General features: G+C 38.3%; 1 protein-coding gene across 3 annotated transcripts in view; it reads right to left on the bottom strand.

Moving 5' to 3' along the window:
* Positions 1-21,008, bottom strand: part of DNAJC15 (DnaJ heat shock protein family (Hsp40) member C15) — a 54,313-nt gene extending 33,305 nt beyond the window's left edge. Inside the window, exons 1-2 of one of the 3 annotated variants that reach the window (XM_032496078.1) lie at positions 20,840-21,008; positions 824-875 (exon numbers count right to left, since the gene is read on the bottom strand). In XM_032496078.1, coding sequence (XP_032351969.1) covers positions 824-875; positions 20,840-20,944 — 157 coding nt within the window. In that variant the 5' untranslated portion in view covers positions 20,945-21,008. The remainder of the gene's footprint in view (positions 1-823; positions 876-20,839) is intronic. The other 2 variants (XM_032496079.1, XM_006176261.3) reach the window with 2 other exon arrangements.
* Between the last annotated feature and the right edge of the window lie 636 nt (positions 21,009-21,644).

Raw genomic sequence — 21,644 nt, 5'->3', positions numbered from 1 at the left:
TAAGGTGCTTTAAAGGAGAGTTGTGGGAAGTTAAATACTATGCAAAACAAAACAAAATCTTTTATGTCTCATTTTTCTATCGGATCCTACTAAACTCCATAGAACCACAGTGGAATGTGGCTCCTCCTAAAAAGAAGATCCAGTTAAGAAGACCAAATCCATGGAACCAAAGAGACACAAAAGCTAAAGGAAAAATGTAAATCTTTATCAACAAGGAAATGCTTTCAGATTTACATTTAGAGAAGAGCTATGCAATGTAGAACTGTAAGTTAATGACTAGAAGAGATAGCAATTTTACTTTAAATCTTTATACCTATTCTTTCTAAAAAGGTGATTTGCACAGTAAAAAAATTAACCTGAGTTTGTCAAAGAAATTACACCAATACATTAAAAATGAAGTAATAAATATACTATAGGGAATGACTATGCTCATCAGAAAGAACTGACAGCTCAGAAAATGTGTAATTTTATCTGCAAGAAAAAATATATGGGAGAATAAAAGCCTCCTATCACTTATTCTGCTTCATATTAAAGATTTTATTTTTTAATAGTTCACTATAGTTCAAACTAAAAAAGTATCAGAAAGATCAACTATTATGGGGCTAGTTTTCCTAGCTTTTCTGTCGTTAACTTTCTTCACTACAGAATTCATCTAGATTTCACTATGCCAACGGATGTTCAGTAACTGTAATGTTGTAAAGATGGAGGAGGTATGTCTTGAAACTGAGCCTCAGAATACCAGAAGTCTTCTCATGAATCACTTTCGAAGCTATTTGGAAATATTTCTCCTGCAGCATTTATTGATCTGTATCCTTTATCTTACCTGCAAATCCAAGAGCTGCGATACCCAGACCTACAGTTATCAAACTTCTTGCCTGTGGAGGAAAAAATGATTATTACTTACAGTATTACATACTGAGGTATTTAAGTAAATCATTTTAAGTAATGAGAATAATAATGTTAATACTGCTTTTTCCTCTTTTCCTCCAGCTCTGCTCTGTAAAATTTTTAAAAATCTGCAGCGTCTATGGGATTATATCTGCTGTGCACTGTATCAGCTAATTTTCAGCTATTTGAACTAAAATAATTCTAGATTTCATTTCATTTCCATTTATTTGAATTCATTCTAGCTAAGAGCTTTCATTTTACCCACTGCTAAAATGTTTTCTATAGACTTTTCAAAATACATTTTTATTGAAGTATATAGTCAGTTTAAAATGTTGTGTCTATCGGCTTCTTAATAGTGGGTTTAATGTATTTATCTTCTATAAAGATAAAAGGCAAATACTTTCTCCTCCTTTACATTTGTGAAGCTCAATGGGGTCTGCTATATTTAAAAATTTGATAAAACAAGGGGAGGGTATAGTGCAGTGGTAGAGTGTGTGCCTAGCATGCACGAGGTCCTGGGTTCAATTCCCAGAGTACCTCTGTTAAAAATAAATGAATAAACTTAATTACCCCCCATAAACATTAAAAAAATTTGGTAAAACATTATATCCATGTTTAGAAAAGAAGCCAAACTACCCCAAATTAGTAAAAGTGATGAACAACTTAAGGCTAGTTTATTTCTACCTTTCTAGACTAATGAAAACATTTTAAAGTAAGAGCCAAGAATTCAGAATCTGCAGTTATGAGCTCATCCTGATAAACTGGTTCCATAGTCCATATTATTCTATGCTTTTCTCCTTAACCATCTCAGGAAAATACTTAAGTCACAACAGAAGAAGGTTTTATGTAGCAAAGATCAATGTTTGCCCCTGAGACCCATTCTTCCTTTCTTCTAAAGGATCAAAAAGTCTTATTTTTAGCCAGACGTGTTATTTCCAAGCCTTCCTTAGACTTCGGTATGGCTGTGTTTACTAAGTGTTGGTTTATAGGCTATAAGCAGAGTGGTGTGTGCAGCTTCTGAGAAATCTCTCAGGAGACAAGGCAATGTCCTTCTCCTTTACGGTTCCTCCTTCCCGCTGGCTGCAATGCAGACATTATACCGGAGCACCATGTCGGATAAAGAAGGAAGAACAATGAGACGAAAGAGACTGTCCTGGATGATCACGGAGATGCCACAGCACCCGTGGACTGCCTCTATTTACATGAGATAAAAGTAAAATTCTGCCTTCCTAAACTACTACTATTACTTTCGGTTTTCAGGCACTTGCAGCCAAGTTAATTTTTGATGGGATCAGAATTAAGGAGAGACACCATAGAAATGTGTTTTGTCTGATTAGCGACGAGAGAGGTAAATCTGTAGGATCCAGGGAAGATTTTTTAAAAAGCTACAATAATCTCACTAAGGAACAGAATGGATTCACTTCACATCAGTGCAGCAGTTGTAAGGCTGAGACTAGAGGAATAGTAAGACCAAAAAGCCCCACAGCCATCAGTCTTCAAGTTTTGTAAGGGAATAAAGGCTTAGGAAATCAAAGCCCCAAATCTTCTAGGGAAGACTCTATAATGAGAAACATCAGGACATAAAGACCAACTATACGGAGATGCTCTAACTTTAATACCTGGTCCTATCTCTTAGAAATAGAGCTCTTCATAGACAAGATGAAGAAAGTTCATCTAGGCTTCTTTTTTTTTTTTTTTTTAATATTCTTTCTTTTTTCTTTTTTTTGAGGGGAGGAGGTAACTAGGTTTATTTAGTTTTAGAGGAGGTACTTGGGATTGAACCCAGGACCTTGTGCATGCTGAGCATGTGCTCCACCATTTGAGCTATACCCTCCCCCCCATCTAGGCTTCTCAGTTCCAGTTCTAAGACAGACCTTCTCACCAGGCAGCGACGCTAGGACAACCACCTCAGTAAAAGAAGATTCCTTCCTTGGCAAGAGGACAAGCCTAGAGCTGGCTTGCCAGAGCGGCAGACCGTCCTTGAGGTTCCCTTCAGGTTGTCTAGACTTAATTACTCCCCAACAGAATGGAAACAAGTATTGATTTAAAGATGATGTTCTGCTGACGTCTATTTTTGCACAGGTTCCTGGGGTTTTTTGAATTTTCCAATCTTATCTTCCATTGGTTCACTTTCAGGATCCTCAGTCCCACTAAAACACTCAACTGTTTCACGTGTGAATTTATCTTCCTTCCTTATAAATCGTTTATTTTTTCATCTGACTAGAAATATTTATCTTTGCCTATCCAGACTCTGACCTATTCTTAACACTTCTGCTTGAATCAGCCAAGCAGAATGGGAGACCATTAAACTGTTCAACTAGACTACAAAGCATCAAAGGACTGTTTTCTTATAAAGGCTTTAATTTTGCTGTGAAGAAGAAGAAAGAAGGAGAAGAAAGGAGAAGAAGAAAAAGGAAGAAGAAGAAGAAGACAGATAATCCAACAGAAAATGGGCAAAAGAGTAGGTCAGGGACTTCACAGAAAAAAAAATCTAAATGGCTAATAAACACATGAAAAGGTGCTTGACTGTAAGAGTGACCAGAGAACACTAACAATAACAACCACAAAACCAAAATGGTGTAGAAATATTAATACCAGAATTTAAAGATCTCTGGCCTTTGTGGAATTGTTCCATCCACTGATGCATCCCAAGCACCAAGCAACAGCACCTATACTCCTAGGGCTACTGTGAAGATAACACGTAATAATGCACGTAAAGGACTTATACAGTGCCTTGGCAAACAGTAAACAGGCAGTAAATGTGAACCACTTTTAATACTATTAATAAAAATAACTAGCTATTACTGAATGTAAGTGGTATAACAGAAGTATGAACAATGTTTCATAAACCCTTAAACTTGTCCCAGTAAAAGAAGATTCATAAAAGTGATTTTTGAGGTAGGACCTAGAAAATGAATTGGTCTTTTATAGATTAAATAATCCAAATTTTCACATTCTGAAAAATGCATATTTGAAAAATGTCTTGAAAAGTTGAGTTATTTTAATTTCACATTTTTATAGATTAATAATAGTTATATCATTTTTACTATTTGGACTATTCAAATATATAAAGAAGAGACAAACAGTTGCTTCATTATTATGCCAAGGTATTTATATCACAAATATCAAACCATTAGTCATTTGATCACTTTTCACCTTACTAAATTAAGGATCAACTATGTTTAACAATTAAAAACTCAATTTAATTCAACAAATAAGTATTGCACACTTTGATGATTATTCTCCATCTGTCCCTCCAGATTCATTTCCCACCCTTCTCTGACTTGCTCTGTACCTGTTTCCCCTTATCTCTAAAGACTACATTACCTAGTCCTCACTTGCCCTCTAGTTTCTGGTTGGGTTTTGCCAATGAGAGGAAGTGTTGAACAAAACACCATGCACCGGTTACCAGTCCCAGGGGAGGACTCTCAACATTTCTGCCCATTACATCTTGGCATCAAAGTTGCCAAGGAAAACACAACAGTAAGCACTAGACAGAACAATGATCTACTCACATAGAGAAGAGACAGAGTAAGATCAGCTCCAACTGTGTGCATCTTTCTCTTATGGCTAGTGGATGCCCCCAGCAGTCAGCTGACAAAAGGAAATTAGCCCACAAGCACCCATCATGTGCTGCAGAAGGACCCCGCCCCCTCTGTACCCTACACTATCCCTGGAGTCCGAAATACTGAAAGCCGGGGGCATGCATGGTACAGGGAAAGATGATCCCACAAAGCACAGGCTGTGTGAGCTCCTCAGCTCTTGATAAGAAGTGTCCCAAGACCAAGGCCCGCCCATTCCTCCATGGTCAAGCAGGGTTGAAGACTGAGCACGGGAGACTATTTTTCCCAACAGGAAGCATCAGCAGAAGGGAAGAGTGGAAGTAGACAGAGACATGGCAGTTATTCCCTGCTCTGCTTCTCTGGCCACAGTTCCTACTGAGCTGCTCCTCTTCCACGCCTGCAGCTCTCACTGGGTTTTGGAGCATAGTTCCCATTCTCTTGCCTTTTTGCCTGGATGGATAACTATTTCCAATTGTTGCTAGACCCTGGGATATTTATCATCCCTTTCTGGTCACCTTAAACCATGCCCACAGCTCTGCAAATAGTCCTTTCATTAAACTAAGTTCAAAAAACCCATCCATTACTACGAGCACCCTCACTGATCCAAGCATTACTACACACCAGTCACTATACTGTGCTTGAGAGACACAAGGCAAAGGCTTACACCAAAGAGGTTCTATACAGAACATCGAACATGGTGAACCTCCGATGTCTATGCTAATCTCCCAAAGATTTTTATCTTTATCCTTATCACAGCATTTATTGCACTAATTTATGGCCAGATGTGTTCTGTCTCAAGTTCTCCTAGATATCAACCACATTTAAAAAATCTGATGAACTCTATGGATCTCACCCCAGAAATCCACAAATATATACACACCACAATTTTTTTGTATATAATTTCAGGGAATGCACGGGTTTCCCTGAAGCCACTCTGTTCACAAGCCCCAACATGAGAACCTCTATAAAAACTAAATGCTCACTGAAATCAAGAAGGGTGTTTCATTTACTCTGAGCTCCTAGAGCACATCAGAAGACCTGCCATATAGATTTCATTTCTCACTCATTCAACAATAGTACAATAAGAAAAATAATGTTGATGCCAGAATCAATCTCTACTTCTACAGACCAACTTTATAGAAAGATAAACACAGAAAATCTTACAACCTTTAAAAACAACAAAAACAAACCCAAATTAGGCAGATCACTGGAACAAATAAGGATGTTCAAAAAATAACCAAAAATTATACAATCAAATCTTATTCATCCACACTGAAAATGGACAGAGTATTAGCATAGCTAGTCAAAACTGCATTTCTTGTCGAAGTTAAAATTTCTTATTGGAAGGAGGTTGTATCTGATTTACCTCTTTAATTGTTCTCAAGTAGCTTAATATTAAAATAGTATAGAAGGGAGGGTATAGCTCGGTGGTCGAGTCCATGCTTAGTTTGCATGAGGTCCTGGGTTCAATTCCCCAGTACTGCCATTAAAATAAACAAACACCTAATTACCTTACCCCCTTAAAAAAAAAAAAAAACCCCAAATAGTTTACATGTTTTAAGCATAAACAATTGATAAAATATATTATTTGGAAGTTGAGCTCAACTTGAAATTTTAAAAACCATTATGCCTCATACACTACCAGATACTGTACTCTGAAATAAGAATAAAGGTCCTTCTCAAAGTTTCCTATGGAAGTACTAAGACTGTTAGAGATAAACAATTAAGTTAAAACTTTAAACTTAATTGGCCCAGAATAAGAGTATTATTTATTTCTTAGAAAAAAATATTAACCTACTCCCTAATAGTTTCTCATTCACTAAAAAGTCATAGGTATTTTTTTCTCAGACACAAGTAAGTTGCCCCAACGGTCCACATACGTGAAAGACCCAAACAGAAAAAAGTAACCAATTGCAAACACCGAAAACAGGAATTACAGGAGAGTCGGTCTGAAACCTGAGCAAATAGTTCACAAAGAACTCTTGACCATACCTTTATTTGATTTTAATTCTTTAAAGCAAAATAACATCAAAAGCATACTGGGGCTTTTTCAAAACAATACCCCATGGTTCGTTTGGCATAACTGTGTAAATATCAGAGAATTCTATCAACATCTTCTCTATTTTACTACTGTTGAAAAAAATTTCCCCATATGCTTTATCACTATGCTATTTCACATTTACTTAAAACCTCAGTATTGTATCCTCAGGCTAACAGGATCCATTTTGTTTCTTTTATATACACAACAGCACATTTGATCTAGTGTCAAGCACAACGATGTGCTTCAGTTTTTATTTTAAATGTTTTTTAAACAATGATGCTTTAAAACTAAATTGCCAGTAACAGAACAAAAATGGCATTGAAAAGATATTTCGAAAGCAAAATGGAGAATGAGGCATAGTGTTAGCACAAGTTCTGTCATTTGCTACCAACTAGGCAATAACCAGGTTAAATGTCTGTAATTGCTCATGCAACTAGACCGACATCACGTTGTACCTGTGATTTTACAGAAACTAGAGAAATGTTGCTATTTCTTTGACTTAGGAAAATTAGAATACGTGCTGAGAAACAAATCAGGCAGTGTGATTTAAAAAGAAAGATGTAGAAAGAAAAAGAAAGATACAGAAAGAAAAAGAAAGAAGGAAAAAAAAAACCAACAAAAGACGTATGCACCTGTACTCTGACCTAAGCTAAAACTGCTGGAGGTGTCATACGTTTGCGGGAAGACAGTCGATGGTAAATGTGGACGCAGTATAAGGTGGTTTTGCTGCTGTTGTTTTAAATCTCCACAAGGCTGTCTTCAGCAAGTTTTAGTTCTGAAACATTTTCTTTAAGATTCAGATGTTTAGAAAAGTAGCTAACATTTTCTAAGACTGCAGAAGATCTAAACAAATTCCTAGACACATTTTTTTATACTAGCACATATTTAGAACAAGTTGATCTTTCTATAAAAATGTGCATGTATATAACTAAGAACTAAAAAAGTTACAAATCAGTTAAAAATTCCACCAACCAATTCTTTTACAACTGGTCCAGACCAGTGTTGGGAAAAGTGGTCTATATAAGGAAAACAGAAAAATTCTATTTACACCAAATTTGGAAATTCAGTTTTTAACAATCTCATCATGGTCACCATGGAAAACAAAGATGATACGCATGCATATAACAAGTTTATGTGTTATTGGCCACTGGTAATTAAGTTTTAAAAATTCATGACAAATTTATATTTGTCAATAATGCCAAAAAACGTAGTTTTCACTGCATTCCCTTGGACCATACACAATGCATGAATATTTTAGATTTTAAAATGTCCAAGCATATGTGTAACAGCACAGCAGAAATCAACAAACAGTAAATTCCCAATGAAATCACTGACTGGTTTCAAAATGGCTGGAGAGTTAACCATGGAGAATCCCTTGCTGAGACTGCTAACGCTGGCTGGAGAAGAGTCTTACGTTCGCAATAAATAGCACCATTAAAAATTATAGTTTCTGATGTGGCTGGGCTTTCAAATCGGCTCAGTATCATCATCTTCCTCATCCTTGACTCATACCATTCCCTATTCCTCTTTGCCCTTACTGTTCTAAACTTTTACTTTTTTCATAAGCCTTCATGTTTTCCATCCACACAGCAAGTATGAACTTCTTCAATCTTCCCACCCCTCAGCCCTGAATGTATAATCCATGGGCTTTAAAGTTAATCAGGCCCAAACTCCAATTCCAACTCAATGTCTACCTAAGCTGATCTCTCTGGGCCCATTTCCTCATCTGTAAAATGGGAATGTGGATACCTACATCATAGGATGCTCAAAATGATTTCTGAGGAGAGGTTATGAAAAATGATCAGCACACTGGGTAAACATGGCAGATGTCTGTCAATTCTTTCTTCTCTCCCACATCTTTACTCTTACTCCCTTCTTCTCTGCTCAGTCCTCCTGGAAAATTCTTACTTATTCCTCAACAAATAGCTTCAAGGTCATCTCCAGCTGAAGCTTTCCCTGCCCATCTCCTCACTCAAGTTAAACTTTTTAGTGACCTCAGAGTACTTAGTAGCTTTCTCTACTATAATACATAGCACATTATTTATTAATGGTTTATCTATTTCAAATCCCTTCTAAAATGTGAGCTTCTGGAGGTAGAGGCTGTTTATCTCTTTGGATTTCTAAAATCTAACAAAGCACCTAGTACATAGGAGGTTTTCAAAAGTTAGTATAATGGGATGCACATGATCTTAAGAAGCATCCCCACCATCCAGATGCCTTTTGGAACTTGTATTATTTGTGCACTGTGTTGGTATCTGCTAGGGAATGGAATTCACTGAAATGGGGAAGCACAGTGGAAAATGACAGTCAAATTTAATTAAGAAATTAACACATAATCATATCTCAAAACATCCGGTAAATATATCCAGAAGTCTCACAGAAGATAAAGAAAATGAAGTTCAGGGTCTGTGCCAGGTAAATTTCATTACAATAATAAAATGAATACAATTCACAGATCCACGTGGAAAAAAACCATGAAGGAGTATTGTGTTGTTAAACAAAGGAAAATAACAAAACTCCCAATAAAAAAGTCAGGTATTTTTTTTCAAGTAGCCATTTGGAAGTTATCTCCCACCTCCAAGTATTTCAATACCTACTCAGCCAAGGGCCTGCGATGTGCCAGCCAGAATTCTAAGTCCTGGGGATATATCAGACAAAATCCAGTGAAATACATTGTAGCATGAGAGACAGACAATAAGCAATATAAACTAGAAAAATATACAACAGGATGTGTGCTACAGAGAAAATTAAGCAGGTAAAGAATTAGGTGTGCATTTATATAGTGAAAGCAACAAATTTAGATAGAGTGAGCAAGACAAACTTCACTGAAAAGGTGACTTTTGCTGGGGAAGAAAGGAAGAAAGTGAAGAAGCCATGCCAATATTTAAGGAAAAGCCACTGCAGGCAGAGAGAACAAGTCTGAAGGCGCCAAGGCAGGGGTATATGCCTGGTGTGCCTGAGGCACACGCAGGAAGCCAGCGTGCACAGAAGTGAGAGGATGAAAAAGGAACAGAAAATGAGGTCAGAGAAGTAACACGGATCAGGTCAACACAGGATGTTAGTTTTTCTCTGAGTGCTATGAGACATGTCTGCTTTGAGGAGAGGCCCAAGACTGTCTTATTTACCATCCTAAAATGATCACAAGTTGTCATGTTGAGAATACACACGTCAAGGCCAGAGGCATGCAGATGAGTTAGGAGTCAATTAAAATAGTCCAGGAAGGAGATAATGGCAGCTTGGACCAAAGTGATTAGTAATAGAGTTGGGGGCAAGTGGTCAGATTCTGGATATATTCTAAAGATAAAGTTGACAAGATTTGTTGAGACCAGATGTGAGGTATAAAAGAAAGAAAGAGAAGATGAAAGGATAAAGAAGATGTGGTGTACATGTACAATGAATATTATTTACCCATAAAAAAGATGGAAATTCTAACATTTGTGACACAGATGAACCTGGAGGACACTATACAAAGTGAAGTAAGCCAGATTCAGAAAGATAAATGTTGTATGGTCTCACAGATACATGGAATCTAAAAAAGTCTAACTTAGGGAAGCAGAGAGTGGAACGGGGGTTGCCAGGGGCTGGGGTGGGAGAAATGGGGTGATGTGTTTCAGATTTTCAGTTCTAAGATAAGTAAGTTATCCTTGAAATTTTCTAAAAAAGTAGGTCTAAGTGTTCTCACCACAAGTGCACATGTGTGTGCCCGCGTGCACACGCGCACACACACACACACACAGGAAGTAACGATGTGAGGTGATGAATGTGTTAATTAGCTTACTTACATAATCATTTCACAATGTACATCAAATCAACACATCTTACACCTTAAATATATACAGTTTTTATTTATCAATTACACCTCAATAAACAGGGGCGAGGAGGAAGGATGTCAAGGTTACTGCCTTAGACAACTGGAAGAATGAAGCTGCCTTTTGCTGGGGGGAAAGTCTGTGAGAGGACCAGGGCAGAGCGAAGGGCTGTCTGTCATAAGCCCTCCTTTGGACTTGATTTTCTAAAAACATGCCACCCTGAGTATGATAAATAAAACCTGAGCACAGCTGTACATGAATTCCTAGCACCTGAGAAAGAAAAGGTCTCATCTACTAATGGAAAAGAAGAATGAGCAGGTTGCCTCAAAAAACATTCTTTTGTTATCTTGCAGTGATTCAATTCTCAAGGGTTAATCACAAGCAAATCACTTTCTGCTGAACTCAGTGTTTCATGATGCCTTATTTGGTTCAATGTCTATAAAGAAAGCTCTTTGAATTTAAACAACAGCCAGTGGAAAGGAGAAAAATGGGAAGAAACAAAAAAGACTGCTGGCAAATCAGCAGAATTTTGGAAAGAGAGGTATTGCACATGCAGATCAAAAGGAGGAGAAGGGAATCTATATTCGAGAAGAAGTGTCAGACATGATAAAATGACATTAGGAAGGGAATGTTTACACGCATCCTTTCCTAAAATCTTCAAGCTGGTATGAATTTCACAGATCTTCATATCTAAACTGGACCAACCCACAGTCATCTGCCTGGCCCTTACCATTACTGTTCCATTGCCAGCAACAAATATACTTGAACTTCTTTCAAAACACAAATTCCTTAATTAACTTAAGTGAAAAACTTAAGTAAAAGGAAAAAGGCAAGGCTAACTCCATCTTGTTTGTTTGTTTAACTTTAAAGTCACTTAAGGTATTTTAAACCACAGGCATACATTAATTTCCAGAGCATGGCTAGAGTAAATAAAAGGGCAAAACAAAAACAAATCCAAACAATAAAACAAAACCAAAAGCAAACATAGTAAGAAATAAAACTCAGGCTCCGGCCAGATAAGTACTTCTCTCCCTAATATAATTAACAAAAAAATTCCCCAAACTGAAATCCTTGCTGTAACTTATGATCTTAAGAATAATCTTTTAAGCACTGTTTTGCATTTATTCAGTGACTGGCTGATGTAAACCTCATCTCCACTTTCTCCTAATAGCATAAGCAGCTTGCTTCCTTCCTCCATGCTAAATGTGCCTAGTCAGAAAGTCCTGTCCAATCAGTCTAGTCGTGGTTGCCCTTGGCTCATCACAGGTTCGCCAAACCAGGCTGCACATTTGGCTCCAAGTTCTTAAACCCAAGTCTACTGTGCTGGTTTGCTTTATGCGTCAATTTGGCGAGGACAGTCAATTAAACACCAATCGAGGTGCTGCTGTGTCGGTATTCTGTACTTCTGGCTAACATCTGTGACCAGCTGTCCTTAAGTAAAGGAGTTTATCTCTGATAATCTAGGTGGAGCTCATCCAACCAGCTGAAAAGCCTTAAGAAGAAAACTGAGATTTCCCTGAGGAAGTAGAAATTCTGCCTCAAGAATCAGCTGCTGTCTGAAAGCTGCCAGTCAGCAGGACTGCCCCACAAATTTTAGACTTGCCAGCCCACACAACTGTGTAAGCCAATTCCTGGAAATAAAGAAAAAGATAAATAATACACCCTACTTAGCTCTGTTTCTCTGGGGAACCCTGGCTGAAGGAGATTTCTGCTGTGTTTCAAGACCAAAAAATAATGCTTTTAGGCATATCCCCTTGACTCATTCATTATTCACTAATTCATCACTTAAAGATCTAATCTGAGAGCCTGCTACGAACAAGACACTGTGCTGGGGGTAGAGATATAGTTTAATAAGATCAGCTCACAAAGGTTACAAACTGACCTGCAGCCTCAAAACAAAACTATGCAAGTCCTCAAAACTTACTACTTTACTTTTATATTTTATTTCGCCATAAGTTTATCTAATTCATTTTAAAACTTACTAGATTTTAACCATACATATTCTTTGGGATAATAATAAAGAGATGGCAATTTTATTTGTCAATGAATCTCAAAAGTTGACCCATGACACTCCCACTCGTAGGCCCAGATTTTAAATGAGATTATGGACCACAGATTAGCTCTGGGCTATTTGCAAAGGCACATGGTGGTAACTCCAACCTCTTCTCTTATTACCAGGTCAATGTGTAGAGACACTGGAGTTAAGAGCCACTGCTTTATACAATGACCCTGAGATCACCAACGTGCTGAAATAATCTACTGTACAGATTTTATTAGTGTTAACACATTCAGTCTGCCAAATTTGAAACAAGGATGCACTAACTAAAAACTCTACAATTATTACAATAATTGAATATAATAGTAATTGAAATTTTTAAAAAAATCTGTAAAACTTTTAACATTAGGTTTAACTTGAGGGAAAGATTCCATATTTCTATCTTTATTATAATTAATTAAGCCAATGCTAGTAGGAAGTAGTTGAAGAGGCTGAAAAATGATTTCAGCAGGTATTTGGTCAGAGATTGTTAAGTAAGAAACCTACACCTACTCTTGGATATTTTCCCTGTGAGCTGGTCCTTACCCTACACTTCTCAAAATAAGCTCTCTATCCTCTGAAGCGCTGTCTGAGTGAGGCAGTTGGGGGTACCTGAGTCATATCCCTACTACCCTCATTCATTTGACTCTAATACATCCCTACCTTTCTGTTTCACAACCCTTCGTGTAACGATAGCATTACTGACACCTCTCTAACACAGAAGGATGTCTAGTACATATGGTTTCTCACTGCTAAATAGCAAAGAGAAATGGAACTACTCTAGACAGGTAGCAGGATCAAGTAAACTTCCAAATATGAACCAAATCAGTACCAGTGGTACCCTCTCCCCTATTCAAACACTCCCATCTCTCTACCTCCCAGTTTATTTCTCTATTGTGATTCCAGACCACAACTTTACAACTTGTCTCCTTTACTGAACTGTGAGCCTCTAGACAGCAGGAAGCAGGCATTCTTCAACTCTGTATTCCCAGACTATAATACTGGTTAAATAAAAGTAGTTAATTGACTGGATGGATGAATGTGTGGATGTATAGTTAGCTAGACAGGTGGCCAGTTGCTAAGTACTCTGTTTCTGGGTCACAGATGGTTTCTGAGAAGAGTCCAGATAAAACTGAGGGACAGGGTCAAGGTTAGATCAAGAGGGAAAAGGGTGGATACAGGCAGAGAACAAAGATTAAAGCTGGCAAAACTGAATTCTGATTCAGATCCTGTCCTCAATCCACTGTGAGTCTAACTGCAACTGACTACGTGTGTGCTGACGGGTAGGGATCCTCTATAGAATATGTTAAGTATCGACAGAATATGTTATATACAGTTTGGACCAGTAACGTGAAATATTTCAAAGATAGATTGGACCAGACAACTTGTAAAATATAAGGTCAACGTCCATCTATTTAGCAATATGGAATCACCTCAAGATAATAACCCTAAGCACACAGGCCACGAAGGGACACGATTTTCAAAGAAAAACTCTAATTAGAAAATTAAACCAGAATGATACTGAAAGATGACTTAACTGCTTGGAACATATGTGTTAAGAAGGAAGAAGCATGGCAAGCTCTGCACCCTTGCCCTGATGCCCTTGAGACTTTTCTTTGGCCCAAAGCTTCAGATACACCTGCTCTCTAGAGCTTGGTCTTCTGAGCACTTCAAGGTTCACTGAGGTCTAGGAGTTAGTTTCTTTAACTTGCTCATCACTGCTATTTAATTCACTGCCCCTAAATTTCTCTCTTTCAAGTTTAAGGAGTCGCCTTAGTTCTACTTCCTACAATTCAGAGGAAAGGGACTTTCCTCCTTTATCGTGTATCATTACTGCACTGACTTTTACTAAATTCTTTTTATTCAATAACATCCTGAATTAAGAGTTCTACACTATTCCTGAATTAAGTTCTAAACTATTTTAGCCTATCTTCAAATGAGCCTTCCCTGCCTCTCTCCCTCTCATACAATCACACACTTCTCCCCTAAATTCATATATTTGTCATCTTTCTGGAAATTTTCCATTTCTGTCTGACTTTTGAAAGATGTAAGCAGATGTACACACAGTATTCTAGGTCCAGAGACATTATACTTCTATAACAAAAAGATATGTTTGTTGTATTTTCAATAGCTGCCATAAGATGTCCAACGTTTTGTTGGCATCTGTAGAGCTGAAAGAAATTATAGAAAACATCTAGCCAAAACCCACTCCACTTCTTCCATTTTACGGAGGAAGACACTGAGGTCCTGGAAAGTCACACGCCTTGCCTGAGCTGTAGCAATGGTTATCAGTGTCTGCACTGGGACAGGAACACAGGCATCCTCATTCCAGACTAGAGCCCAGGTCTTCAAGCAACAATTTAAAAATTATTCCCACACTCTTTTAACAGACTATAAAAATAATTCAATTATCTTTCTAGTGTGAGCTCATACTCGATGAAACATCCCCATCTAACTTAAATGCCCATTCACAAAAACCTTACAAAGTCTTGTACAACTTCTCCCTGGGCAGTTTTATAAATTACCTACAGAAGAGAGTGTCATTTAATTATCTAACGTCAAACTGGATCCTAGCACTGGTCCTTGATGTTCTCACTCCTTATAATTCCCTGATTTTTTCCTCCTCACAAAATTTTATCTTCCCTTACCCTCCAACAAGAAGTTGTATTTTCAACACCCCTACATTCAAAATAAAACCAACCAATTTGTTAAGTATGGAAGTAATATTACTAGTACCTCCTTCAACTTCTGGATGGGCCACCTGGCAACCTGTCACACTCCAGTATAAAGGCCATTAATAATGAGAGGCATACATTTTAGCCAACTACTCAAAGCCTTACACACTGTCAAGGCAGTAGTTCAATGAACATTCTCATAAACTGATACTGCAAATTCAAATTGGGGCAATCTGTTTTGAGGGTAATTTCATCATAGAACTCAAGAGCCTTAACGATACTCATGTCATTAGGCTCAGAAAATAATCAGAAAGGTGCATAAAATGTTCTCATAGATGAGAATATTCATCACTGCATTATTTATATTATATAAAACTGTAAACAGTTTGAATACTGAACAGGGGAATAATTAAACTAAGGCATATCTAAAATATGCATCCCCAATTAAATAATATATTGATGAATGTTTACAGACCATGTTAGAGAATAAAAGCAAGTTATAAGGCAGAATGTACAGTGCATACACACAGGGAAAAAAATGGAATGATATAAACCAAAATGTTAACAGTAGTTACATACGCTTATTACCTACCTTTTATCACTAAAAGTCTTTGGATCACAGACTTCGGAATTCAAAGATATACAGTTTGAATTGCTCTCTACGTGTCAGCAACGTGACCTTGGCCAAGTTACTTAACCTCTATACTAGTGCTTCCTCATCTTTTTTTTATAGTCTATTCAAAGAGTATGGGAGTAATTTCTAAATTGTCATATGAAGACCTAGGCTCTAGCCTGGAATTAGGATACCTGTGTTCCAGCAAAATGAGGTTAATAATACCTACATTCTTGGGTTGCTATAAATTTTTATATACTTAGGACATACATATACATCACATAGTATCCTATATGTGAAAAACATTCATAAAATAGGTTTGCTGCCCTCTATCCTTGAGGGTTGCAGCTCTGGTTTACTCATCTCTTCCCCACACACACCTCGTATATAGCTTCCATGTATTTTGTGTTTAAAAAAAAATCTGTTAAACTGAATTGAATTGACAGACTTTAAATACAAGAGTTGGAGACTGCCTATGTTATCAGAGGCATTAAGCAATAAAATTACCAAATTTTGGGAAAGCATGTCGGAAGAAGTCAGAGTTTTATGTGCACTGACCATACCTAACATGTATTAGATGCTTATATTTTAATAGATGCCCCTCTATACCATTAAAAAGAAAAAAAGAAAAAAATCAGAGTCTCATTTATCTTAATTTTTTAAATTTAAGGCTGTCATTTCATCATTCTATAAAATATGTCTCTCATCCTCTATTTTTCTAGTTGTTTCACTCATTTGTTAATCATCCAGAAGAAATTTACAGAGCCATAACCACGTGGCTTGTACTATGCAGAGAACTGAGAACAAGGATCCTCTCTGTCCTTGCCTGAGGGGGAGGGTATAGCTCAGTGGTAGAGTGGCATGCTCAGCATGCACGAGGTCCTGGGTTCAATCCCCAGTACCCCCATTAAAATAAATAAATAAATAAATAAATAAATAAATAAACAAACAAACAAACAAACAAACAAACCAAATTATGCCCCTCCTCCAAAACAAAACAAAATTAAAAAACCAACTTGGTCCTTGCCTAGAAAGAATATCTAATTTTAGTTTAAAAGACATGTTTCAAAAAGTGGAAGCACTATTTAAATAATGCCAGCAAATCAACACGTGGGCCAAGTCAGGTATGTGTTATCATCGTCTAGTTTCAAATATTCACCAGAGGGGGGAAAAAAACCAGGAAAAATTACTTTAAATGTTCCACTACCATGAATCAAAGAATTTCTGAGAACTGGGAAAATAGCCACTCCATCATAGCTGCTACTGCTGGAGGAAAAAAAAAAAAGCACCAAAACTGTTTACAAATTCCCTAAGGCATTTTTTTCTTCCAAAACAGCATAAGCAGTAAATAACCTTCTAGATAAATATAAACTGCCTGAAAGCGTTATAAAATGCTAAAACTTCTATCCTGAGACCGCAACATTTAAGTTTATGATAGACAATAGTTGTACCTGAGGGAAATTAAGAAAAAAATATTATTCTGCTTCAGGAAGGTAGTTGTGATGGAAAAGGAAAGATGGAGACTATTCCGTCACTCAACAAACATTTATTTAGCATTTGTCTATAAATATACACTTATTGAGCATACTCCAGGCCTTGTGCTTAATTCTGGGGAAAGAGTAGAAAGCAAGACAGACACAGACTCTTGTCCTCCCTTGGAGGCTAATATAAAGGAGAAATCCTACAGAAAAATACCTGCGTCAATGTGCTGAACCAAACAGCCATATTTATTCATTAAGTCACCCATCAGTAATAAAAGCTAATAGTTGCTCACTTAATAAACTAAGTGACTACCATGTGTCAGTTGCAATGAATGCCAATCACAGAAGCTTGTAAGTTCTTGCCTTGAAGATTTCACAATCTAGATGCTTACACAAATACAAATAATTTTGATACTTTATAAGAAATAACTTAATAAAAAACTGTGCAACTGTTTAAGGAAATACATGGGATAACACACCTTTATTATGCTAGGGAAAGGGAACTTGAGCCAGGCGAGGCTATATATTAGTAACCTGAGTCTCAAAAAATGAGTAAGAGTTTGCCAGGCAAGGAATTTCAAAGGAGAAAACCATTGTAAGTGAAGTCACAGCACAGGGTACAGGACAGCGAAGGGGACGGAAAATGGGGTTAAGTTAAGTCATTCAGGGGTCAGTTCATGAAGAGTCCTGTATGCCACCATGCTATATTTATCCAGTTTATACAATTACAATGGAAGGTTTGGACCCTGGAAAATTTACTAAAAGGGAGGTCACCATAATTAGGTCTTAGTATAGAAAAATAACTGATGGCAGTGTGAAGGTTAAAAAGGGTAAAGTTCCAGAAGCAAAGAGACTCTGTTTTTAAAGCCTGATAGGTCAGGGTAGAGATGATAAAGACAGAGTAACTTTAAAGTTTCTTTTCCACTTTTCCATGAGAACCAGCTTTGCTGAAGCAAAGTTTGACCATGACCTCTGAGTAGTAAACAATGAATTTTAAGATAGTATTTCATTCAAATTACGACACAAGTATTTTTGCCTACATTTTTATCTAATTTCCCAAACAGGTTAATGAACATTAACATTAATTCTTAGTCTCTAAAGGGAAGCTTACCTGAGAAAGTCCTTTCACATTTATGACTGCAGATATATTTCAAAAACTTTAAAATAAATTGCATCTTTTTAAAAAATGGTATGAAAAATTTCTTCAGTTCCTTGCCAAACATTTTATTTCTACTGTTTTCAATAAGATTAGTGAATATGTCCCACACCTAGGTCATTTATTCTTTCCTAACACTACCCTTTGTCAACTTCCCATCATTTTCATTACTTCCAAGTTCCCCTGAAGTTATTATCAACTGTCTTATCTTCTACCTCATCACTGGTCACTGCCTGGACCAATGATTCCCAACAGAAGCAAAACAGACCCTTAGGGACATTTTGAAAGTTTGTGAGGAATTTTTGGTTGTCATAATAAGCTGGATAGGAGTGAGGGTATTTGGTGCATGGGGAACACTGATCCTAGAAGTCCTAAAATGTATAAGACGACACTGTACAACAAAAAACTGTCTGCATCCCTCAAGATCTTGAAAGATTCTACTGGACATTAAGTAGTGAAAAGCTATGTATACAGTCATCTCAGTCTAGGACTTTATTATACGTAAAATATATCATTTTTGTACCGTTTTAGTGAAGACTGAATTTTTCCAAAATGCAACTATCATGTAAACTGAGGTAAGATTCCACTTTGTTTTGTTCAAAGTTTTACCAAAAATTGTTCACAACTTGGGGAAAATGAGTGTGTTGATGCAAATGGTCCTTATTTGCATCTGAACTGCCAATGTAATACACCTGAAATCAGCCTGCATTTACAGCCATCACACTCAGTGATTTTTTTGCTTTGATGCAATATGCCAGCAACTGATTAGCACTTCCTTGTGTCTTCTGATGGAATCATGCCCGAACACTTGCATATTTAAGGAGTAGACATGTTATTTTCTAATAAAATACTTGTTTCACCTTTATGCTTCAATTAAAGCAGTACATTTTACCTACTTATATTTAAAAAATCACCAATATTATTTCTATCTTCAGAATGCTACAGGGCTCCAGCTGCCTTCCAAATCAGCCTAGTACTGAGATATTTCACTACTCCCCATAAAGAGATGACTTACACCTAACCTAGTATCTCATCAGGTTTATATCACTGACTGAATACTCCATTCAGAAAGGCTTATTTCTAAGGAGTCAGCAAGTAATAGTGGAACGAGTATAGGATTTGGAATCCTAGGTCTAATACTTATTAGGAGAATGATCCTGGATGAGCTGCTTACCACTTTCTGAGTCCCTGTCTCCTCATTTAAGTGAGAATTAAAAAGGACCTTCCTTACAGGGTTGTAGTAAGAAATGAATCAGACACAGCAGGAGCTCAGTTTGCCTTTTCAAACTTTTATCTGTCTTGTTCATTTACTTACTCCAAGGATGATACATGGCACTCAGCAGTTCTCAAATGTCTGCTGAATAAAAGCATACTGCTTTCTGAAACATTTCCAGGCAAACCCAGCTGACACTGTCCCAGAAATTTATCAGTTAATCAAGTAATGATTACTGAGCACTCACAACTTGAGTGCTTACTCGAAGTAAATACCCAGTCTCTGCTCTCAGAAAACAGAAAAATGATGGGAAATGACAGGTCAACATAAAAGGTGTCACAAGACAGTGTATGACTAGTCAAAACCAACCCTACAGACAGAAAGTGTGCTGCATCTAAAGGCAAGACATATTGCTGCGGGCTGGATCAGCATGGAACGTGGTGTGGAAAAGGGATAAAACAGCCATGTTTCCAGACTTTCTCTAACTAATCCATTCTTCTTACACACAGCTTGAGAGAACTTTACAATAGCCCAACCCATCACTCCTCTGCTCAAAGCTCATCAAAATAGTACCATTGCCCTCAGGATATCCCAGCCTATTCCTGTGGTTTATCAGCTTCTAGCGCCCATTTATCTGGGAACAACACTGATCAATAAGGTAGCCACTGACTACATGTGGCAACTGAGCCTGTGAAATGTGTCTAGTCTGAACTGAGATGTGCTGTTGGTGTAAATTTCACACTGGATTCCAAAAACTTAGTACCCCCCCCAAAAAAGTAAAACATCTCCATCTCATGAATAAACACTTCCTTTTCCCAGCTCTACTTTTCAGCCTGAATAAACCCCCTGCTATTTCCGGCTGGGCCCTTTCTCTGGTCTACTTTATAGCTACTACGACTCATAGCTGAAATACTTTTTCCTCTTCCCTGAGTTTACTGCCAGTCATTCTTCAGATCTTAGCTTTACATAGATGGTTACATCGCTTCCTCCAAGAAGCCTCCCCTGACCTCACCGCCTGGCCCCGAAAGACTGGGCTGGGGTCTCTTACGTGACGGGGAACATCCACCCTACAGTACTCATCGTGTTGCATCAGCAACTGCCTGTTTTCTTTTCAGTCTCCCCGACAAGAGTGGAAGCTCCTTGAGGGACCAGAGACTGGGCAAGCTTACTCGTCAACGCCAGGCACCGAGCAGCATCTCGGCTGAACAAGTGAGGGGTGGGGCAAAGATGGTGAATGAACACCGGGAGGTCCCCGGTTCGAGGGTAAGGGGTGAGGCAGGGAGTAGAGGGGTTTCCGGGGGGCGCTAGCGGACAGGCTCCGGCAGCTTGGCGCGGGAGAGCGGCGGGAGCGCGGGCAGGACTCACCAGCCCCGGGTCGATGTCCGCGTCGGACCGCTTGGCGGGGGGCGGCGAGTACTCGGCGTAGCGCAGACCTTCGCCGGCCGGGGCGACGCCTCCACGGGCAGCCATGACACAGAGGCGCGCGAGCCGCTCGGAGCGCCGCGCTGCATACGGGGCGCCGCAGGGACAAACTAGTCAGGGCGGCTCCGTTCGCGAGTTTTACCTGCGCTGCACCCGCTGCGCTGGTGGAGGGCGGGGCCTCAGAGGAACTGGTTCTCACCTGGGCTCGGGGCAACTTGTGCAATCAAGGCCAAGTGTCAGGCTCCGAGCTGAAGCCCCTGGGTCCCGGAGGATTTTTGTTTGTTTGTTTCGGATTCACGGGTGTAAAGCCAACGTTGGGACTCCTGGGGCAATGAGTGGTGGGGCCTCGCTTCCTGATATTAGTTCTGACGTAGGTCTCATCTGATGCCCGACTAGGAGAGACTCAGAGTATAACTGCAGTGACTGAATCTCCCTGATGTATATAACCCACAAGAGACTTTTTTTCCCCACCACCAACTACGGATCATACTTCTGTTCAATACCGCAATTCTCCCATTCATGAGGGCGATGAAGTAGCAATTTGCTTATTCCACCCCTTCCTGGCATATGAATGGCTATATTTAAGATGAAACTACAAAGAAGAAACTTGTCTCTCTCCACAAATGGTTTTGTGGTAGCTTGGATATAGAAAGACCCATTTTATTATTAATTTTTAAGTAAAGCCTTTTGGAGCAAAAATTAACCAACGAATGAAGGCAGTGTGGCGCTTGCCAACTCCTGTACCAAC

Source organism: Camelus ferus, chromosome 14 (assembly GCF_009834535.1).
Source record: "Camelus ferus isolate YT-003-E chromosome 14, BCGSAC_Cfer_1.0, whole genome shotgun sequence".
In the NCBI taxonomy this organism is placed as follows: Eukaryota; Metazoa; Chordata; class Mammalia; order Artiodactyla; family Camelidae; genus Camelus; species Camelus ferus.
Note: the sequence above shows the minus strand (reverse complement) of the source record. Positions and strands in the feature narration are given on the sequence as shown.